Below are 15,678 nucleotides of genomic sequence, written 5' to 3' on the forward strand. Positions count from 1 at the left end.
AGATTCATTTGTTCATTGTTTTCATCAACCTGTCAAACATATAGACGTCGAGCTTCTGCTAACTAACGCCTATAAGTTTGCCAGGCAGGTGAATAGTGTTGACAAATTGGCAAGTGTACCAAATCATACAAGTAATATAAATGGTAAGACCAAGTATTGTTTTCCCAAGAAACTCATATGGCTTCCTTGTTCGCATGAATTAAAATAATAAGACTTGAGAAATAAAAATTAATAAATTGGATTTGAGAACAAAAATATAACATGCAAAAAATAAAGTTGATTCAATTGACAAAAGAAAACAATGGATGAATGGATGTTGTTGGGTACTAACAATTTCATCTATTCCGCTCTCTCTTACATACTACCCTTGAATATTAGATTGATTCAATTGTTATGCGACTTTCTTAGCCTCCCCTTAACTCGATCCCTCGGTAAAAAGGACCTAATATTAACTACTGGCTTGTTATCCCTAGCCTCCCCTATTAATTAATACCGCATTATAAGCAGAAGTTAGTGCAATTGATCGTCCTACCCCTATCCCTAGGTGGTATTGCAAAATCAAGAGATTACTCACCAATTCATGTCATTACTGTACGTCCCTATATCAATAAAGACAAACATCAATATATCGAATGAGTTAAACGATAAAGGCCTTAAGCACAGATGATAACCCAACAATAATCAATCGAAACATATGGAGACCATATAAATATTCAATAGTTTCAATAAGAGAGAGCATCAAAAGATTACATTGTTTTCCCCAATAACAATAGGGTTTAGTTCACCATAGTCATGGTGAAACTAGATGAAAAATGGAAGAAGAATGGAAAAGCAAACCCTAGAAATGATGAAAAGGAGCCTAAGCATCCAAGAGATCCTCTCCAGAGAGCAAAATTAGGTTTGGTCGTTCTCCCCTGTCAAAAGAATGACTCTGACTTCGTAATAGGGGTATTTATAGGAGAGGAACGCGTAAAAAACAGGCCTAAGTCCAGCGTGCCACCGTCGGGCGGTTTAAGTGTGCCGCCCGGCGGTTTCCCATAACCTGTCGCCACCGCCCGGTGGTTTCCCAAATCCTGTCGCCGCCGCCCGATGGCAATCGCCAGCGCTCGGCGGTTTCCCTCATCATGAAATGCCCTACTACTCCTCGTCCTGGATCGCCTAGCGGTTTAAGTGTGCCGCTGGGCGATACGTCGACTCTTCAAAACTTCATTTTTCTGCTCTTTTCTTGAGTCAACGACTTGTATCTTCAACTCCATTCTTACTTTTCTCAAATTAGCTACAAAACAACGCAAAATAAGCATAAAATCGCTAAAAACAACTTTTGACTCTCTCTAGACTCATTTATTGAGTTTTGCTTGATTCTGAGCTCATTCCAAGTAGTAAAGGATGTAATTTGGTCCAAATTAACATATGAAAATAACTATTTTTCAACCTTCATCAAATAGTCACTCTTTTCAGTATTACAAACGTCGGATCCCGCCACATTGACGGGGCCCCGACGTCTATATGGCGGACATTAATGCTACTCATCAACCTGTCAGACATATCGACGTCAATTGTCTCATGCCTTAAAGCCGACGTCTATATAGTACAAAAATATTATTTTTTAAATCGAATGGATGTCATATTAGTCTGGCGTCCGACGTATTTTCTATTTTAGACGTCGGTTTTGTGTACAACAGACGTCTAATTTCTTGTTAAATAACACTGTGAACCAGCGATTTGCAAACCAACAGTTTGATCGTTGTGTTTTCTCTCCGTTGCTCTGCATTTCCGAGTAAGTTTCCTCTCCTTTTAACTATTCAAAGTTGTTTTTACCCCGATTAAAGTAATCTTTGATGTATTATCTCTCATTTGAACCGATTAAAATGAGTTTTCGTTGTGTTTTGGTGCGGTTTTTTTGTTGTGTCTTTGTGTAGCGTAGTGCACCTTCTCCCTTTGCTAGTTTCCTCGTAAGAAAAGCTTAATGTTTTTTTGGATTTCTCACGTCCAAGGATGAATTTGGATTGTTGCCTATGTCTATTCCGGCCATCAACGAAAAAGTTTACGGTGTATTCTCACCATATTCTTTTTCAGTGGCGGTCGGAATGGACCTAGGCAATGATCCAAATTTGTCTTTGGGTTGAAATACCATGAGAAGTCCAAAAGACACAACTTTTTCTTACAAAGAAACTAGCAAAGGAAGGAGGTGCTACTAAGCTACCCCTAGACACGAGAAAAACCACACCAAAACACAACGATCACTTCATAGACGTCAGTTAATGTACAAACTGAAGTTTATGATGTCCCAAAGACATCGGTTAATGCAATGTTTGATGACTTTATAAACGTCCCAAGTGTTACAGACCGACGTCTAAGTTAAGATTAGACATCAGTTAGCGCATTGTCGAATGTCTTTGTAGATGTTGGGCTTTTTACTAAACAGACGTCTATATCGACGTCGACCCTGCAAAAAATCGACGTCCCATTAATGTCACCCGTATAGACGTCGGTTCTCATGGTGACGTTAAAAGCTCAAAATAACTGACGTCTAAAGCCCTTTCTGCACTAGTGATGTTATGTAACATCTTTCTTAACGATGTTTGTCCAATTTAACGAAAGGTCATTATTTGTTTCAATTTTACAAAAATAAAGATCCAATTGAGACGTCAAAAAAGAAGAAATCTTATTTGAAATTCTGGACGAAAATAAGAACTTAAAGTGATATTAAACCTAATTTTTACTAATTATTTGTTTAAATATTCCGGTATTTTTTTTGTGTGCAAAATATATTGAAAAAATAATATTGAATTTAGTTCTCAAATTCTGGCTATTTGTTTTTTGGGTCATGTGGAACATTCATGTCCATGTGGAACACGCGTCACAAACTATTTTAATTGATTCGTAAATTTATTTACAGTGATTTACTTATAAAAGGAGAAAGTAGATTCAGTAAATTTATAACATGATTACGAGAAAAATTCAGTTCACGAAAATTTTTCGATTTTCAGAGACATAAAACTAAACACACAATTTTCTCTACAACTTTAATTTTCAGATTTTGTAAAATCAATAATATTATTTAGTTCATTTTTCGTATGAAGACAAAAAAACATACTATTAAAAAATAAGTTAATTAACTAAATAAGAAAAAAAATAAAGGTGTGAAAAATTTAAAATTTAACTCAAATTATAGAAGAAATTTAAATCATGAACCAAAAATAAAAAACAGATAAGAAAATTAATGCTCTGGTTTTGTGTGGCTTGTAATAATCACAGAGAGGGTTCATAAAATATATGGATATTAAGCCATAGAATTTCACATTTTATCCTTTGCTCGTTAGCTTTCTGCAACTTGCGCCATGGCTGCTGCTACCATCGCATGCAAGGTTTCAGTGCTTTTGAGCCTCTTCTCAGTTTGGTTTGTGTATGTAAGTTCGGATTCTCTTCCGAATGTAGGGGCATTTCCCCCAACATGCCAGCGCATAGAATGTCCCAGCTATGATCTCATTCAGGTTGGAAATGGCTACGAAATTCGCCGCTATAATTCACCCGTTTGGATTTCCAACACCCCCATTCAAGACCTTTCTCTTGTAGAAGCCACAAGAACCGGCTTCTTGAGGTAATCTTATCTTCGTTTATATCACAATATAAATAATATTATCATGTTATGAATGAGAAAGTGAGTTTAAGGTCATCACAATACATATTTGTGGGTAATGGGCTGAACATATCGTTGCTATAGGTTTTGATAAATTTTGATATCGTATTAGGAACTGGGTGTAATTCGTCTTCAGAAAACCAATTTGGAAGATCCATGTGCAAGTTAGAATTCTTGTGTGGAAATATTAAAGACTTAATCAAACTTATCTTCTTTTAAGTTTTGGGTTTAGAGTTGTGATTTGATTTTTTTTTCTTACGATGACTGATTGGTGTAATTTTTTTCTAGTTCAAATGAACTCATATGAAGTTGTTATATCGATTAATGTTTTAATGAAGTTGTTATATTGATTTGTATTTCGAAATTTTAAAACATGTTTGGACAAACTTTTCCATGTTTACTTGTAAGGGAGAAAAAAAAAATTATCCGTAAGTTAACATTAATTTGTAAGTTAAAAATAAATTTTTTAAAAATAATATAAATTAATTTATATGTAAACTAGTTTTAGCTTATTGAGAATTCCATTTCATTTATCTTGTTTTTCAATTCTAGAAGTGTTTACTTAGAAAAACTTATCCTAAGTACCCCTAAAATTAAGTGTGGCATATTTGATTGGTAATATGGTTCTTCTTTAGATTTATTCGTACTTATTTGTTGCATATTGGATTGAATACAGTAACTAGTTCATGGTTTTGAGTGTGACTACGTCTTGAACCGAGTCAACCTATAGAACTGATGCTTGCGGGAATATCTTGATTTCCTACTAGGAAGCCAAAAGTCCTAATTACAGTGATTGCAATACAAAAATGCTGTTGATGAGGGGTTACTATTCTGTAGCACGATTAATAAGACTGCAGGAAAATTGCATATGTAACTGGTTGTAATTGCATCAGAGATTCTAAAATTGCAAATTTGGAGCCACAATTATGATATCAGATAACAATTTAAAACCATGAATTTGGTCTTGTTTTTCTACACTGCGAAAGGTTTTTTCAGTTGGTGCTTATGGCATAGGATACTCCCATCCAAGGAGCTAATTAAATTTGAGCAACCCTCTTTTTTTTTTTTGTGCGCAGGCTATTTGATTATATTCAGGGTAAGAACAACTACAAGCAGAAAATTGAGATGACAGCACCTGTGATCTCTGAAGTATCACCCAGTGATGGACCTTTCTGTGAGTCCTCATTTGTTGTGAGCTTCTATGTGCCAAAAGAGAACCAAGCAAACCCGCCTCCTGCAAAGGGCCTTCAGGTTCAAAGATGGAAGACTGTGTATGTAGCAGTTAGACAGTTTGGTGGATTTGTCAAAGATTCTGAAGTTGGGGAGCAAGCTGCAGCCTTGAAGGCGAGTATTGCTGGAACCAAGTGGGGTGCTGCAGTTGAGAAGAGCAAGAGTGCTAATCATACTTCAGTTTACACTGTTGCACAGTACAATGCCCCTTTTGAATATGATAACAGAGTGAATGAGATATGGTTCTTGTTTGACATTGAAGATGGAGAGCAAACCATGTGAAAATGTATACCAGACATAAGCTTTCGACATGAAAGCAACAACATGCAGAGTGCAAACTGATGTGTAACGAGACCTTGAATGGATGAATAAAGTGTTTCACATTTAGCTAAAATACTGTTTTCTGATTGACTTGCTTTTGGGTTCATCATAGCTATAACACTTGAAACTTTTCAACATGAAAGCAATATGCAGACTGCAGACTGCAGACTGATGTGTGAGGAGACCTTGAATGGATGAATAAAGTGTTTCACATTTAGCTAAAACACTGTTTTCTGATTGACTTTCTTTTAGGTTCATCGTAGCTACAACACTTGAAAACTTTTCATCATGAATTGATAAGGGTGTTGAAATGGGCATGTGGTACATATACAGTTTTACTTTGTTTGAATAAATCTGCACTCAAATGCAATCCGAATGCCGTCCCCTGAGTATCATATACATAATGTGAATGATATTTACAGTAACTTCAATTTTGAGTACTATAATGTACATTTTATAAACTTCACAGCAAATTTTGTTTTAATTAGTGACAAATTTACTACCCCTCCTTGGCTTCAAAGTAGATTGATAAGTTTAGCTTCAAAGCTGTATATGACAATCCGTTTTTTTATTTTTATTTTCTAATGAAGTTTACACAAAATTTGAAATGGTTTTCTTATTAAAATAACGTATAATACCTTTTTTTATCCTAGTTTTCGTTAGAAATTTTTGAAATGGTTTTTTTTTTTTTTTAATATAATTTTAAAAAACGTAATTTAGGTTAAATTTAGTTTTTTTATGTTCAATATAGTTCTAAAGAACGTAATTTGTGTTTAATTTAATTTTTGTTTGTTTGGTTTATGAAATTTATAAAAAATATTAAAACACAAATTATATTCTTTAAAATTACATTGAACAGAAAAGTAAAATAAAGACCATTTTGAATATTCTCAACAAACTAGGAGAAAAAAAAGTATTATATCTTAAAATAAAGGTGTAAAGTTGTTTTTATTGTAAAACTGATTGAGAATTTGGGGCCTGCAGCTTCAAATTAACGTTGGTTCAGTTGCACTACGGTTGAAAATGTTCACAATAGAAAACCACTTAGTGAAATAGTTCAATACTTAATATTTTTTTAAGTGAGGTATAAGTTGGGTTTCCAGAAACAACCATTAAAGAATTAAAATTAATGAAACAGTGACACTTCCTTGAGAAACTAACACTTTCAATGGTTAAACCGGTGGACCAATTCCTCACTGGCATAATTTTTTCATGAAAATACTTCCCAACTTTTCCTTTTGAAAGAATTCATTTAAGACGTGAAATGGAAGGGATTTTGTTCATCACCATTTCAGTTGATTCAGTGACAAAATCAAAACTTGTTGAATAAAGGGTACAAAAATGTGGAATTGGAAAGGTAGCTGAACAATCCAAAACCCGTTCTCAAAAATGGTTATCCCCTGTTTTTTCCCAACTAATTCCACTCAAACCAAGCATGCAGTCACCGGGATTTATTTGTTTTTCAGAATCCAATTCTCAAATTGGACCATCAAACCAATGTTGACAAGAACACAGCAATTCCATTCGCAAGCATCGCTTGAATTCCAGAACAATAGAGGATTTTGTTTCCAAGACTGCGTCTTCCTCTTGCAGCACCTGAGGGACCACAAAGACGTAAAATGTGGCAGAATCCTTCACTCTCTGTTAGTTAAAAGTGCCCTCTTCATGGATGTCTTTATACAAAACAACATGATTAGATTTTACGGAGATATTGGAGAAGTTCAGAATGCACGTAAGTTGTTTGATGAAATTCCTCAGCCGAGTTTGGTTTCTTGGACAAGCTTGGTCTCTTGTTATGTTCACGCGGGGCAACATGAAATGGGTCTGAGTTTGTTTCGTGGCTTGTGTCGATCTGGGGTGCGCCCCAATGAATTTGGTTTCTCTGTGGCACTCAAGGCTTGCAAGGAGACGTGTGATGCTGTGATGGGAAAGCTCATTCATGGGTTGGTAATCAAAAGTGGATTTGATTCACATAGATTTTGCAGTGCTTTGATTCTTCACGTGTATGGTGATTGTGGGGATATTAAGAGCTCGAGGAAGGTTTTTGATGGGGTTTGTTATGATGAAAGGTGTGAGGCATTGTGGAATACTTTGCTGAATGCTTATGTGAAGGTGTCTGATGTGGAGGGTTCTCTAAAGTTGTTTCATGAGATGGGGCACTCTTCTGTGTCGCGGAACCACTTTACTTACACAACCATTGTTAAACTCTGTGCCGATGTGTTGGACGTTGAACTTGGAAGGTCTCTTCATGGCCAGATCATGAAGATTGGGATTGAAAACGATGCGGTTGTGGGTGGGACTCTTATTGACTGCTATGTTAAACTGCAATTATTAGATGATGCTCGTAAAATGTTTCAAGTTCTCGATGAGAAGGATAACGTGGCAGTATGTGCTTTACTTGCTGGGTTTAATCAAGTCGGAAAATGTAAGGAAGGACTTGCATTATATGTTGATTTTCTTTCTGGAGGTAACAAACCAGACCCATTTACTTGCGCAAGTGTTGTCAGTTTGTGCTCAAATTTGGAGACAGAGCTTTCTGGAAGTCAAATTCACTGTGGTGTCATCAAACTTGGCTTCATGTTGGATTCATATCTTGGCAGTGCATTTATCAGCATGTATGGAAATTTTGGGATGGTGTCTGACGCCTATAGATGTTTTCTTGAGGTTTGCAATAAAAATGAAATATGTGTAAATGCCATGATTAACACTTTAATTTTCTACTCATATGATTTAAAAGCAATAGAGCTGTTTTGTGGGATGAGGGAAGTTGGTATTGCACAAAGCAGTTCTTCAATCAGTTATGTTCTGCGAGCTTGCGGGAACCTTTTCTTGCTTAAAGACGGACGATCTTTTCATTCTCTAGTGATTAAAATTTCTTTTGAGGATGACTGTAGATTGGGCTTAGAAAATGCTCTTCTTGAGATGTATATTAGATGTAAAGCTATTGGTGATGCAAAATTGGTTTTCAAAAACATGCCCATACGAAATGAGTTTTCCTGGACTACTATCATATCTGGATGTGGTGAATCAGGGCATTTCGTAGAAGCCCTCGGGATCTTCTGCGATATGCTTCTATATTCAAAACCTAGTCAGTTCACATTAGTTAGTGTTATTCAGACCTGCACAGAAATAAAGGCAATAAATGTAGGAAAACAAGTCCAATCCTATATCACGAAAGTAGGATTTGAATATCATCCGTTTGTTGGAAGTGCCCTGATAAATATGTATGCAGTATTTAAACATGAAACTTTGAATGCTTTACAGGTCTTCTTGTCAATGACGGAGAAAGATCTTATCTCTTGGAGTGTCATGTTAACGGCATGGGTTCAAAATGGCTATCATGAAGAAGCACTTAAGCATTTTGCAGAATTCCAAACTGTTCCCATTTTTCAGGTTGACGAGTCTATCTTATCCAGCTGTATTTCAGCTGCTGCTGGCTTAGCAGCATTGGACATAGGCAAATGTTTCCATTCCTGGGTTATCAAAGTTGGCCTCGAGGTTGATCTTCATGTGGCTTCTTCCATTACTGACATGTATAGTAAATGTGGAAACATTAAGGATGCCTGTAAGTTTTTCAATACTATCAGTGAGCATAATTTAGTAACCTGGACGACTATGATATATGGTTATGCTTATCACGGGTGTGGTAGAGAAGCTATTGACCTGTTTAAAAGAGCTAAAGAAGCTGGGTTGGAACCTGATGGTGTCACCTTCACTGGGGTTTTAACTGCTTGTAGTCACGCTGGACTAGTGGAGGAAGGTTGCGAATATTTTAGGTACGTGAGAAGTAAATACAACAGTAAATTAACTATAAATCATTATGCTTGCATGGTTGATCTTCTTGGTCGGGCAGCAAAATTGGAAGAAGCAGAGGCTGCGATAAAAGAAGCTCCATTTCAGTCAAAATCTCTTTTATGGAAGACTTTCCTAGGTGCTTGCACTAAACATGAGAATGCTGAAATAGCAGAAAGAATATCAAACATCCTTGCTGATCTAGAGCTGAATGAACCCTCAACCTATGTTCTACTATCTAACATTTATGCATCAGCATCAATGTGGAAAAATTGCGTAGAGAGAGTATTACCAAGCAACCTGGTGGTAGTTGGATTCAGTTGGCAGGTTAAAACTCCTTGCATCTCAATAAATATGAAAAAAATATTTATCTTGTCGAAAGACCTATAAAGTCAATTTAGAATATATATATATATATATATATATATATATATATATATATATATATATATATATATATATATATATATGGATATAAATCTCATCTTAAAAGCGGTCAATTGCTTAAGATTAAATTAAACTTAAAATTCACTCCTTAAATTATATTGATTGTAACATTACTTATATGTTGATTGTAAACATATTCTTAGCTTAAAGAATATTGTGTAGATAACATGAATGGTATGGGAATGGATGTGAGGAAAGGTGATAGAAGCAACTCCACTGATCACAGCAGAGTACTCCTTGACGCAGAGAGATGCAGCGGAATTGGAGAATTGGATGGAGGTTTCTGGTGCACGCCAAGTGTTTGTGAAATGGATCAGTGGAGGTTTGGTGAGTGTGTGTGAGGATACTCCCGCTCAGGAGGCCTTCCAAGAGGGAAGGAAGCTAGAGGATGATAGTGCTAAATCAGCACAAGGTTGAACTCGAAGCAAAGGTGTTATGCTAATTTCAGCAGCAATTCCTTATGTCATTCAAGTTAAGTTTACAAGGGGGAGAATCCTCTCTTTTATAGATGAAGAGAGGTTCTGAAATGTTTATGGTAAGCTACTCAGATGTAAACGAAGCGCGTTGGAGAAGCTTTGAAGATTAGGCTGCATGTTCCACGCAAAACACAATTAACACGTGTTTAATGTGTTTTGCTTGGTTGAAGAACGTTGGGCGATGGGTGATCTTGGCTGGGAGCTTTGGCTGAAACTAGCAACTATTTCCTATGAATTTCCTTTCCAAAAGTCAGCTGGTTCAATCCATGAATGAGTGAAAATGCACTCCTACTTGCTTGCCTTGCTCTCCGGTGCTTGGTAAGTTTCCTAATAGGGATTTGCATGGTTTCCCATCTTTATTGGTGACCTAGACAACAAGGTAAAAGTATTTATATTAAGGAGAATCTTTCTAAGAATTTAGGTAAGGAAAAAGTTTTTAGAAATCTTTATTCTACTTCCCTTTCTTTAGTCTTAGCTTTACTTGATACTTCTTTGGATCGTAAGTCCCTAAAGGGGTTGCCATCAAAAGGATTAAGAGATCGTATAAACTTACATTTTAATTTATGTTCTGAAAATGAAAATTCAATGTTAAGTTATATGTAGTTGATACGTGTTAAGTCCCTGACAAGTGTACCAGATCATTATCAAGTAATATAAAATGTGTAAGTCCAAGTATCGTTTCCCGAAGGACTCTTAGGCCTTAACTTTCGTGTAAACAAATCGCATAAGACTTGAGAAAAGAATTAAATTGAGGTTTTTGAATGCAAACGAAAATAAACATGCAAGATGCAATGAATCAATTGGCTAGAAGAAACTATGGATGAATGGAGTTGTTGGGGTTTACAATTTCATCTTATCCACCCTCTTATATTTACTCTTCTTATTTAATTTGCTTATTTATCATATTGTATGCAAACTTTCTTGGGCTATCTTAAACCCAATCTCTTGGCGAATAGAGCCTTTTACTAATTACTGGCTTGTTATCTCCAGTCTTCCTTACTAACTAATAATGCATGATAAACGGAAGCAAAATATAATTGATCGTCCTACCCTTATCTCTAGGCGGTATTAGCATAATCAAGGAATTCCCCTCGGTTCATGACATTATTGTACGTCTCCGTATCAATAAAGGCAAACAACATTTACCGAATGAGTTAAACGATAAAAGCATTAAGCAAAGGTAAGGAACCCAACAATTGATAATATAAGCATATGCAAGCATATCAAGAAAATAAGAATTTGGATATAAGAGAATTTCAAAATATTACATTATTCCCCAATAACAAAGGGCTTAGTTCACCATTGTCATGGTAAAACTAGATGAAATACAATGAAAGAATGGAAGAATAAACCCTAAATTTGGTAGATTGGAGCCTAAGCATCCAAGGAACCACCTCCAAGGAGTGTAGAGCAGCTGTGGACGTCTCTGTCTACCAAAAGATTCTTTGGAAATTGCACTGCATCTATTTATAGGCCAAAAAAGTAACAGAGTTTAAGCCCAAGCCCAATAGACAACCGCTCAACGCCTAATTTAATCGCTCAGTGGTTTGCCTTTAATCGCACCACCGCTCAGCGGTCAATATCACCGCTCAACGGTTGCTCAACGTTGAATTTGGGCCCTGAGCGGTTCACTTGACTCCTCTTTTCATCCTTTTTCTTCTTCTTTCAACAGTCTAAGTCCATCTTGATTCACTTCCATCTTCAATTCGCATCAAAACCTTGCAAAACAATGAAAAACAAGCATAATATCTCTAAAACCAATTTTTGACTCTCACAAGACTCAACTAAGTGGTTTAATTGATTTTAAGCTCATTCTAAGCCATAAAAGGTGTGTTTTGATATCAAATTTAAGCATGAAAATAACGGTTTTTAGACCGTTATCATAACCCCAAACTTAGAACTTTGCTTGTCCTGAAGCAAACAAAACAAAACTTGGCTTTCCACTTTATCATTAAATAGTTCAACACTTTCAAAAATCCTTTTCCTCACAACAAGTTATTATTCACTTCAGATATTTAGTGGAATCCTATCAAGATGCATGCATGCTTTCAATTCAATTTAGTTCACTTAATCACATATTCCCAACAGATGTTTCATTTATGAATGATCAATCCACTAAGCATAGATATAATATGGAATTTATCAATTCTCACCAAGCAAGTACTTCACTCAATCACTCAAGTGTTTATGAGGACAATTCCTCTCTACTATTCACATGTCACATAAAACAACATTGCCCTTTATATAAACAATCAAAATTCTCACATGCACATATCATCACAAGGACTTTTTCAAGGCTTATAATGAGGCTAGGCTAACAAGAAAAATTTGTTTTTCTGGATCACAAAATCTTTGAGTTAAGAGAGCTATTTTAACATTCAAAGTTCAAGCACAACTCTCTTTTTAACCAATCTCATTCATTCCCAACTTCTTCCCCTTTTTTTTTTTATTTTTACATTGAGCTCATCTTTCATGCTTCTTCGTTTCTTTTTTTCCTTTTCTCATGCATTTTTTCTTTTTCAACCTTTGAGCTCAATGCTTTTCTTTTGCCTTTCAACTTTCCTCAAACAACCCCAAACTTGAACGTTTTCAACACATACAATTATTTTAAACCCAACTCAGGGTACATAAATTCAAAGCAAGGATTTCCATCCTGTTTAAGGCTAATGTTCAAAAAGGGTATAACATTTAAATCACTTTGGGCGAAAATTTGGCTAAGTAAGGGCTTCCAAACATGACCTTGATCATATGACATGAACATGCAATTCAATCAATTACCAAGACTCAGACAATATCATTCATGCTTCCTTGTGATCAGTGCATATATCAGTGAAAACTCTGGAGCTCAATACTTCACACAACATGCTTTCTCACACATCAATCATGCATCTTGCTTAGCATCAAAATCACAATCATAAACCACCACACATCTGTTCACATAGTTAGTGAACCATTCACCTAGATATCAACATACACACATCTCAATCATCAAACACATTCAATCATCATCATTGAATAACTCATCATGCAATATAATATCAAACCATCATCATAACCAGTGTACAAGCCAAGCATTGATACATAAAGTTCTCTTATTCTACAAATCCAAAGTACAAAAGAAAAAGAAAAATCCCTGTCTAAATGATGGCATCCATCAGTAGATGCTCTATCAATCCATGTCCTCATCTGAGTCATACTCATCCCCAACCTATGCATCCTCAAAATCATCATCTTCCTGCTCATCATCATCTCTTCCTGGTGCTCCAGCTGCTCTAGACCCGCTACCCTCTGCCTGCTCCTGAGGCCAAGCCATCGCACTATGGAACTCGTCCGTAGTCCACCTGTGCACTGGTGGCGTGTCATACAATCCTATGATCATATCTGCAGTAGCTACTTGCCCTCTATGGAGAGACTCCATCCTAGACTCCATCATGGACATGTACATGTCCCTCATTTGGAAAGGCTCAGCGTGCTGCACCGGTGCATCTGCAAGTGCATCCTCTTGCTGAGCTACTGCTCTCCTAGGATGTCTCCTAGGAACTGTTCCGGCTGGCACGTCACCTCCACAAAACTGACGATAATAGGAGCCATCTATAGCTCTCCTCGGTCTCTCATAAGGTGGAACTGTAGTGTGCACTCCAGCCTGCTGGCATAGGTAAGTAATAAGGGACGAATGTCCCAACAGTGTCCTACTACTCACAGTAGTAGCACAACCTTGAATCTCGTTGGCGATGACCTCACCAACGTTAACATCCATCTGCCTCAGCATGCAGTAGATGAAGAGAATCCGATGCATAGTGATGTCAGAGACATGAGAGCATGGCTGTATGTTGGCATGAGTGAATGCCATCCAGTACTTCGCCAGAGGAGTCAAGTCCGCCCTAATGATGTTGACTGGCGCTCCATTAGGGTTCCTCTGAAAGTGTCTCCCAGGGATGCACATACCCTCTCGATGTCCTCATAATTCATGTACTCCCCTGTAAGAGCAGCATACCTGCACTGCTCTCTTGGCCACTCAATACCCAGAAAGTTGTTGATGGAGTCGGGGTCGTATATGATAATTTGCCCCCTCACGTAGCTCATGTACCTCCCAGCTGATACTCCTCCTCTGGACAAGGTGTTGGCATAAAATTCCTTCACCAGCTTAATGCTAGTTGTTGCAGAATATGTGGTCAATCTCTCCCAGCCTCGCCTCTCTATCTCCAGTTCAAATTTTGGAGCTAAGTCTAGAATACACATGGCCTTCCTTTCCATCAATAAACGCCTCTCCTGTATAGTCATGTAATGCTCCTCATGCTTCCTAGAAAGGAACTGAGAAGAATAAAATCTCCTTGGCCTTTCTGTCTCCTTTCTCTTGTTGCCCATGGTCTTCACTCTCCTTGAGGATGTCATTCCTATATCAAATAAATTCAATAAGATCACCGAAATTCATCATTAGAGGTTAGTGACTCATCAATTAAATTTCTAGAACAAACACAATCCAGTACTGAGTGAAAAACAGGGCCCCTCAGCATCCAAGCATCACAAAAACCAAACCCCAAAGCCAGATGAATTCCGCTCAACGGTTAGGGAGACCACTCAGCGATTTTCAACTGGATTTTCAAAAACTCTCTTTCAACAATCCTAATCTCCATTATAACATTAAATCCATAATTCCAGACCAAATTCACGTAATTCAATCGGTTCAAACAGTTTCTATTTCACCAAATCATGCATAGAAATCAAAAGCCCTAATTTATCATGTTCCTAAGCATGTTCTTCATCAAATTTCAATTAGAGACCGTATAAATGAAATTGCACAACTTACTTGAGTGGAGATTTAAGATGCTTGCTAGACTTCCTTTTAATTGATGATGAATGCCTCTCCAATGCACAACCCTTAACCAAAAACCCCAAACTTTGACAAGATAATGGTAGAAAAGTGAGATTTTGGTGAGTGGGTGATGGGAAAAGTGAGGAAATCTCTTTGGAAAGCTCTTGAAAGTGAAAGAGAAGTGTTAGGGCTTAGGGAGACCGCTTGAGCGACTTGCAAAGAAGAGGTTTCAAAGTGCAAAACCTAAAAATCACTCAGCTTTTAACAAACTCGAGCCAAGTACACGTCGCAACCGCTCAGCGGTTGATGAGTCGATATTTTATTGATTTCACTTAGTTTATTGTGCTAGAATTAATCAGGGAATTGTGCTTAATTGTCTGGTATTTTCCCGTTTTTCCTAATTATGCTTAATTTGACCGGAAATTCTAATTTTAATTAATTTGAATTTTCTGAGCTAATTATTTGCATTATTATTTTCAGGGAAAATTTTGGAAACACAATTTGGGAAATTTGGAGGACACCAAATAAATTCAAGACTCTCCATTTAGACATTTTAAATTTTATTTGTATTGTAATTTTAATTGCTTAANTTTTTTAGACAAACTCTTTGCATCTTGGGCCAATTTTGGAAAAATGTTGTTGGGCCCAATTTTATAGGACACATGGCACCACCTAGGGTTTACTTTTAGGGTGGACCCCACCTCAATTTACGACACATGGTCCTAGGGATCTAAAACCCATCAGCCGTCACTTGTTTTTTCTTTCTTTGGCTGTTGTCACAAAGACACTCTCTCGGTAGATTTTATGGAGGGGGCTCACGGTTCATGATGCAAGGGTAAAGCACATTTCATTTTTCTCCTTAGAAGCACACGGTTACTGCTACAATGTAGAATTCCAAAAGGATTTTCGTTTTTATTTTGCATGCTTAAAGCAAACTTTATTCTATAATACATGTAATG

At 36.8% G+C, this 15,678-nt stretch overlaps 2 protein-coding genes across 3 annotated transcripts; both read left to right on the forward strand.

Annotated features, from left to right (window-relative positions):
• Positions 1–3,269: 3,269 nt before the first annotated feature.
• On the forward strand, positions 3,270–5,281 carry LOC106753160 (heme-binding protein 2). Its single transcript, XM_014634958.2, has 2 exons — positions 3,270–3,601; positions 4,717–5,281. The coding sequence occupies exons 1-2, from the start codon at positions 3,342–3,344 to the stop codon at positions 5,150–5,152; spliced, it is 696 nt and encodes a 231-aa protein (XP_014490444.1). The 5' UTR covers positions 3,270–3,341; the 3' UTR covers positions 5,153–5,281.
• A 1,053-nt stretch (positions 5,282–6,334) lies between these two features.
• Positions 6,335–10,413, forward strand: LOC106753152 (pentatricopeptide repeat-containing protein At2g33680). 2 transcript variants are annotated; one of them, XM_022777404.1, is made up of 2 exons: positions 6,335–9,310; positions 9,593–10,413. In XM_022777404.1, the coding sequence occupies exons 1-2, from the start codon at positions 6,581–6,583 to the stop codon at positions 9,599–9,601; spliced, it is 2,739 nt and encodes a 912-aa protein (XP_022633125.1). In that variant the 5' UTR covers positions 6,335–6,580; the 3' UTR covers positions 9,602–10,413. The 2 variants fall into 2 exon arrangements, with proteins under 2 accessions (XP_022633125.1, XP_022633126.1); XM_022777405.1 differs by lacking the exon at positions 9,593–10,413 and having other exon boundaries at positions 6,335–8,967; positions 9,045–9,258.
• The last annotated feature ends 5,265 nt before the right edge of the window (positions 10,414–15,678 follow it).

The sequence above is a fragment of the Vigna radiata genome, unplaced genomic scaffold (assembly GCF_000741045.1).
Source record: "Vigna radiata var. radiata cultivar VC1973A unplaced genomic scaffold, Vradiata_ver6 scaffold_235, whole genome shotgun sequence".
NCBI classification, from domain to species: Eukaryota; Viridiplantae; Streptophyta; class Magnoliopsida; order Fabales; family Fabaceae; genus Vigna; species Vigna radiata.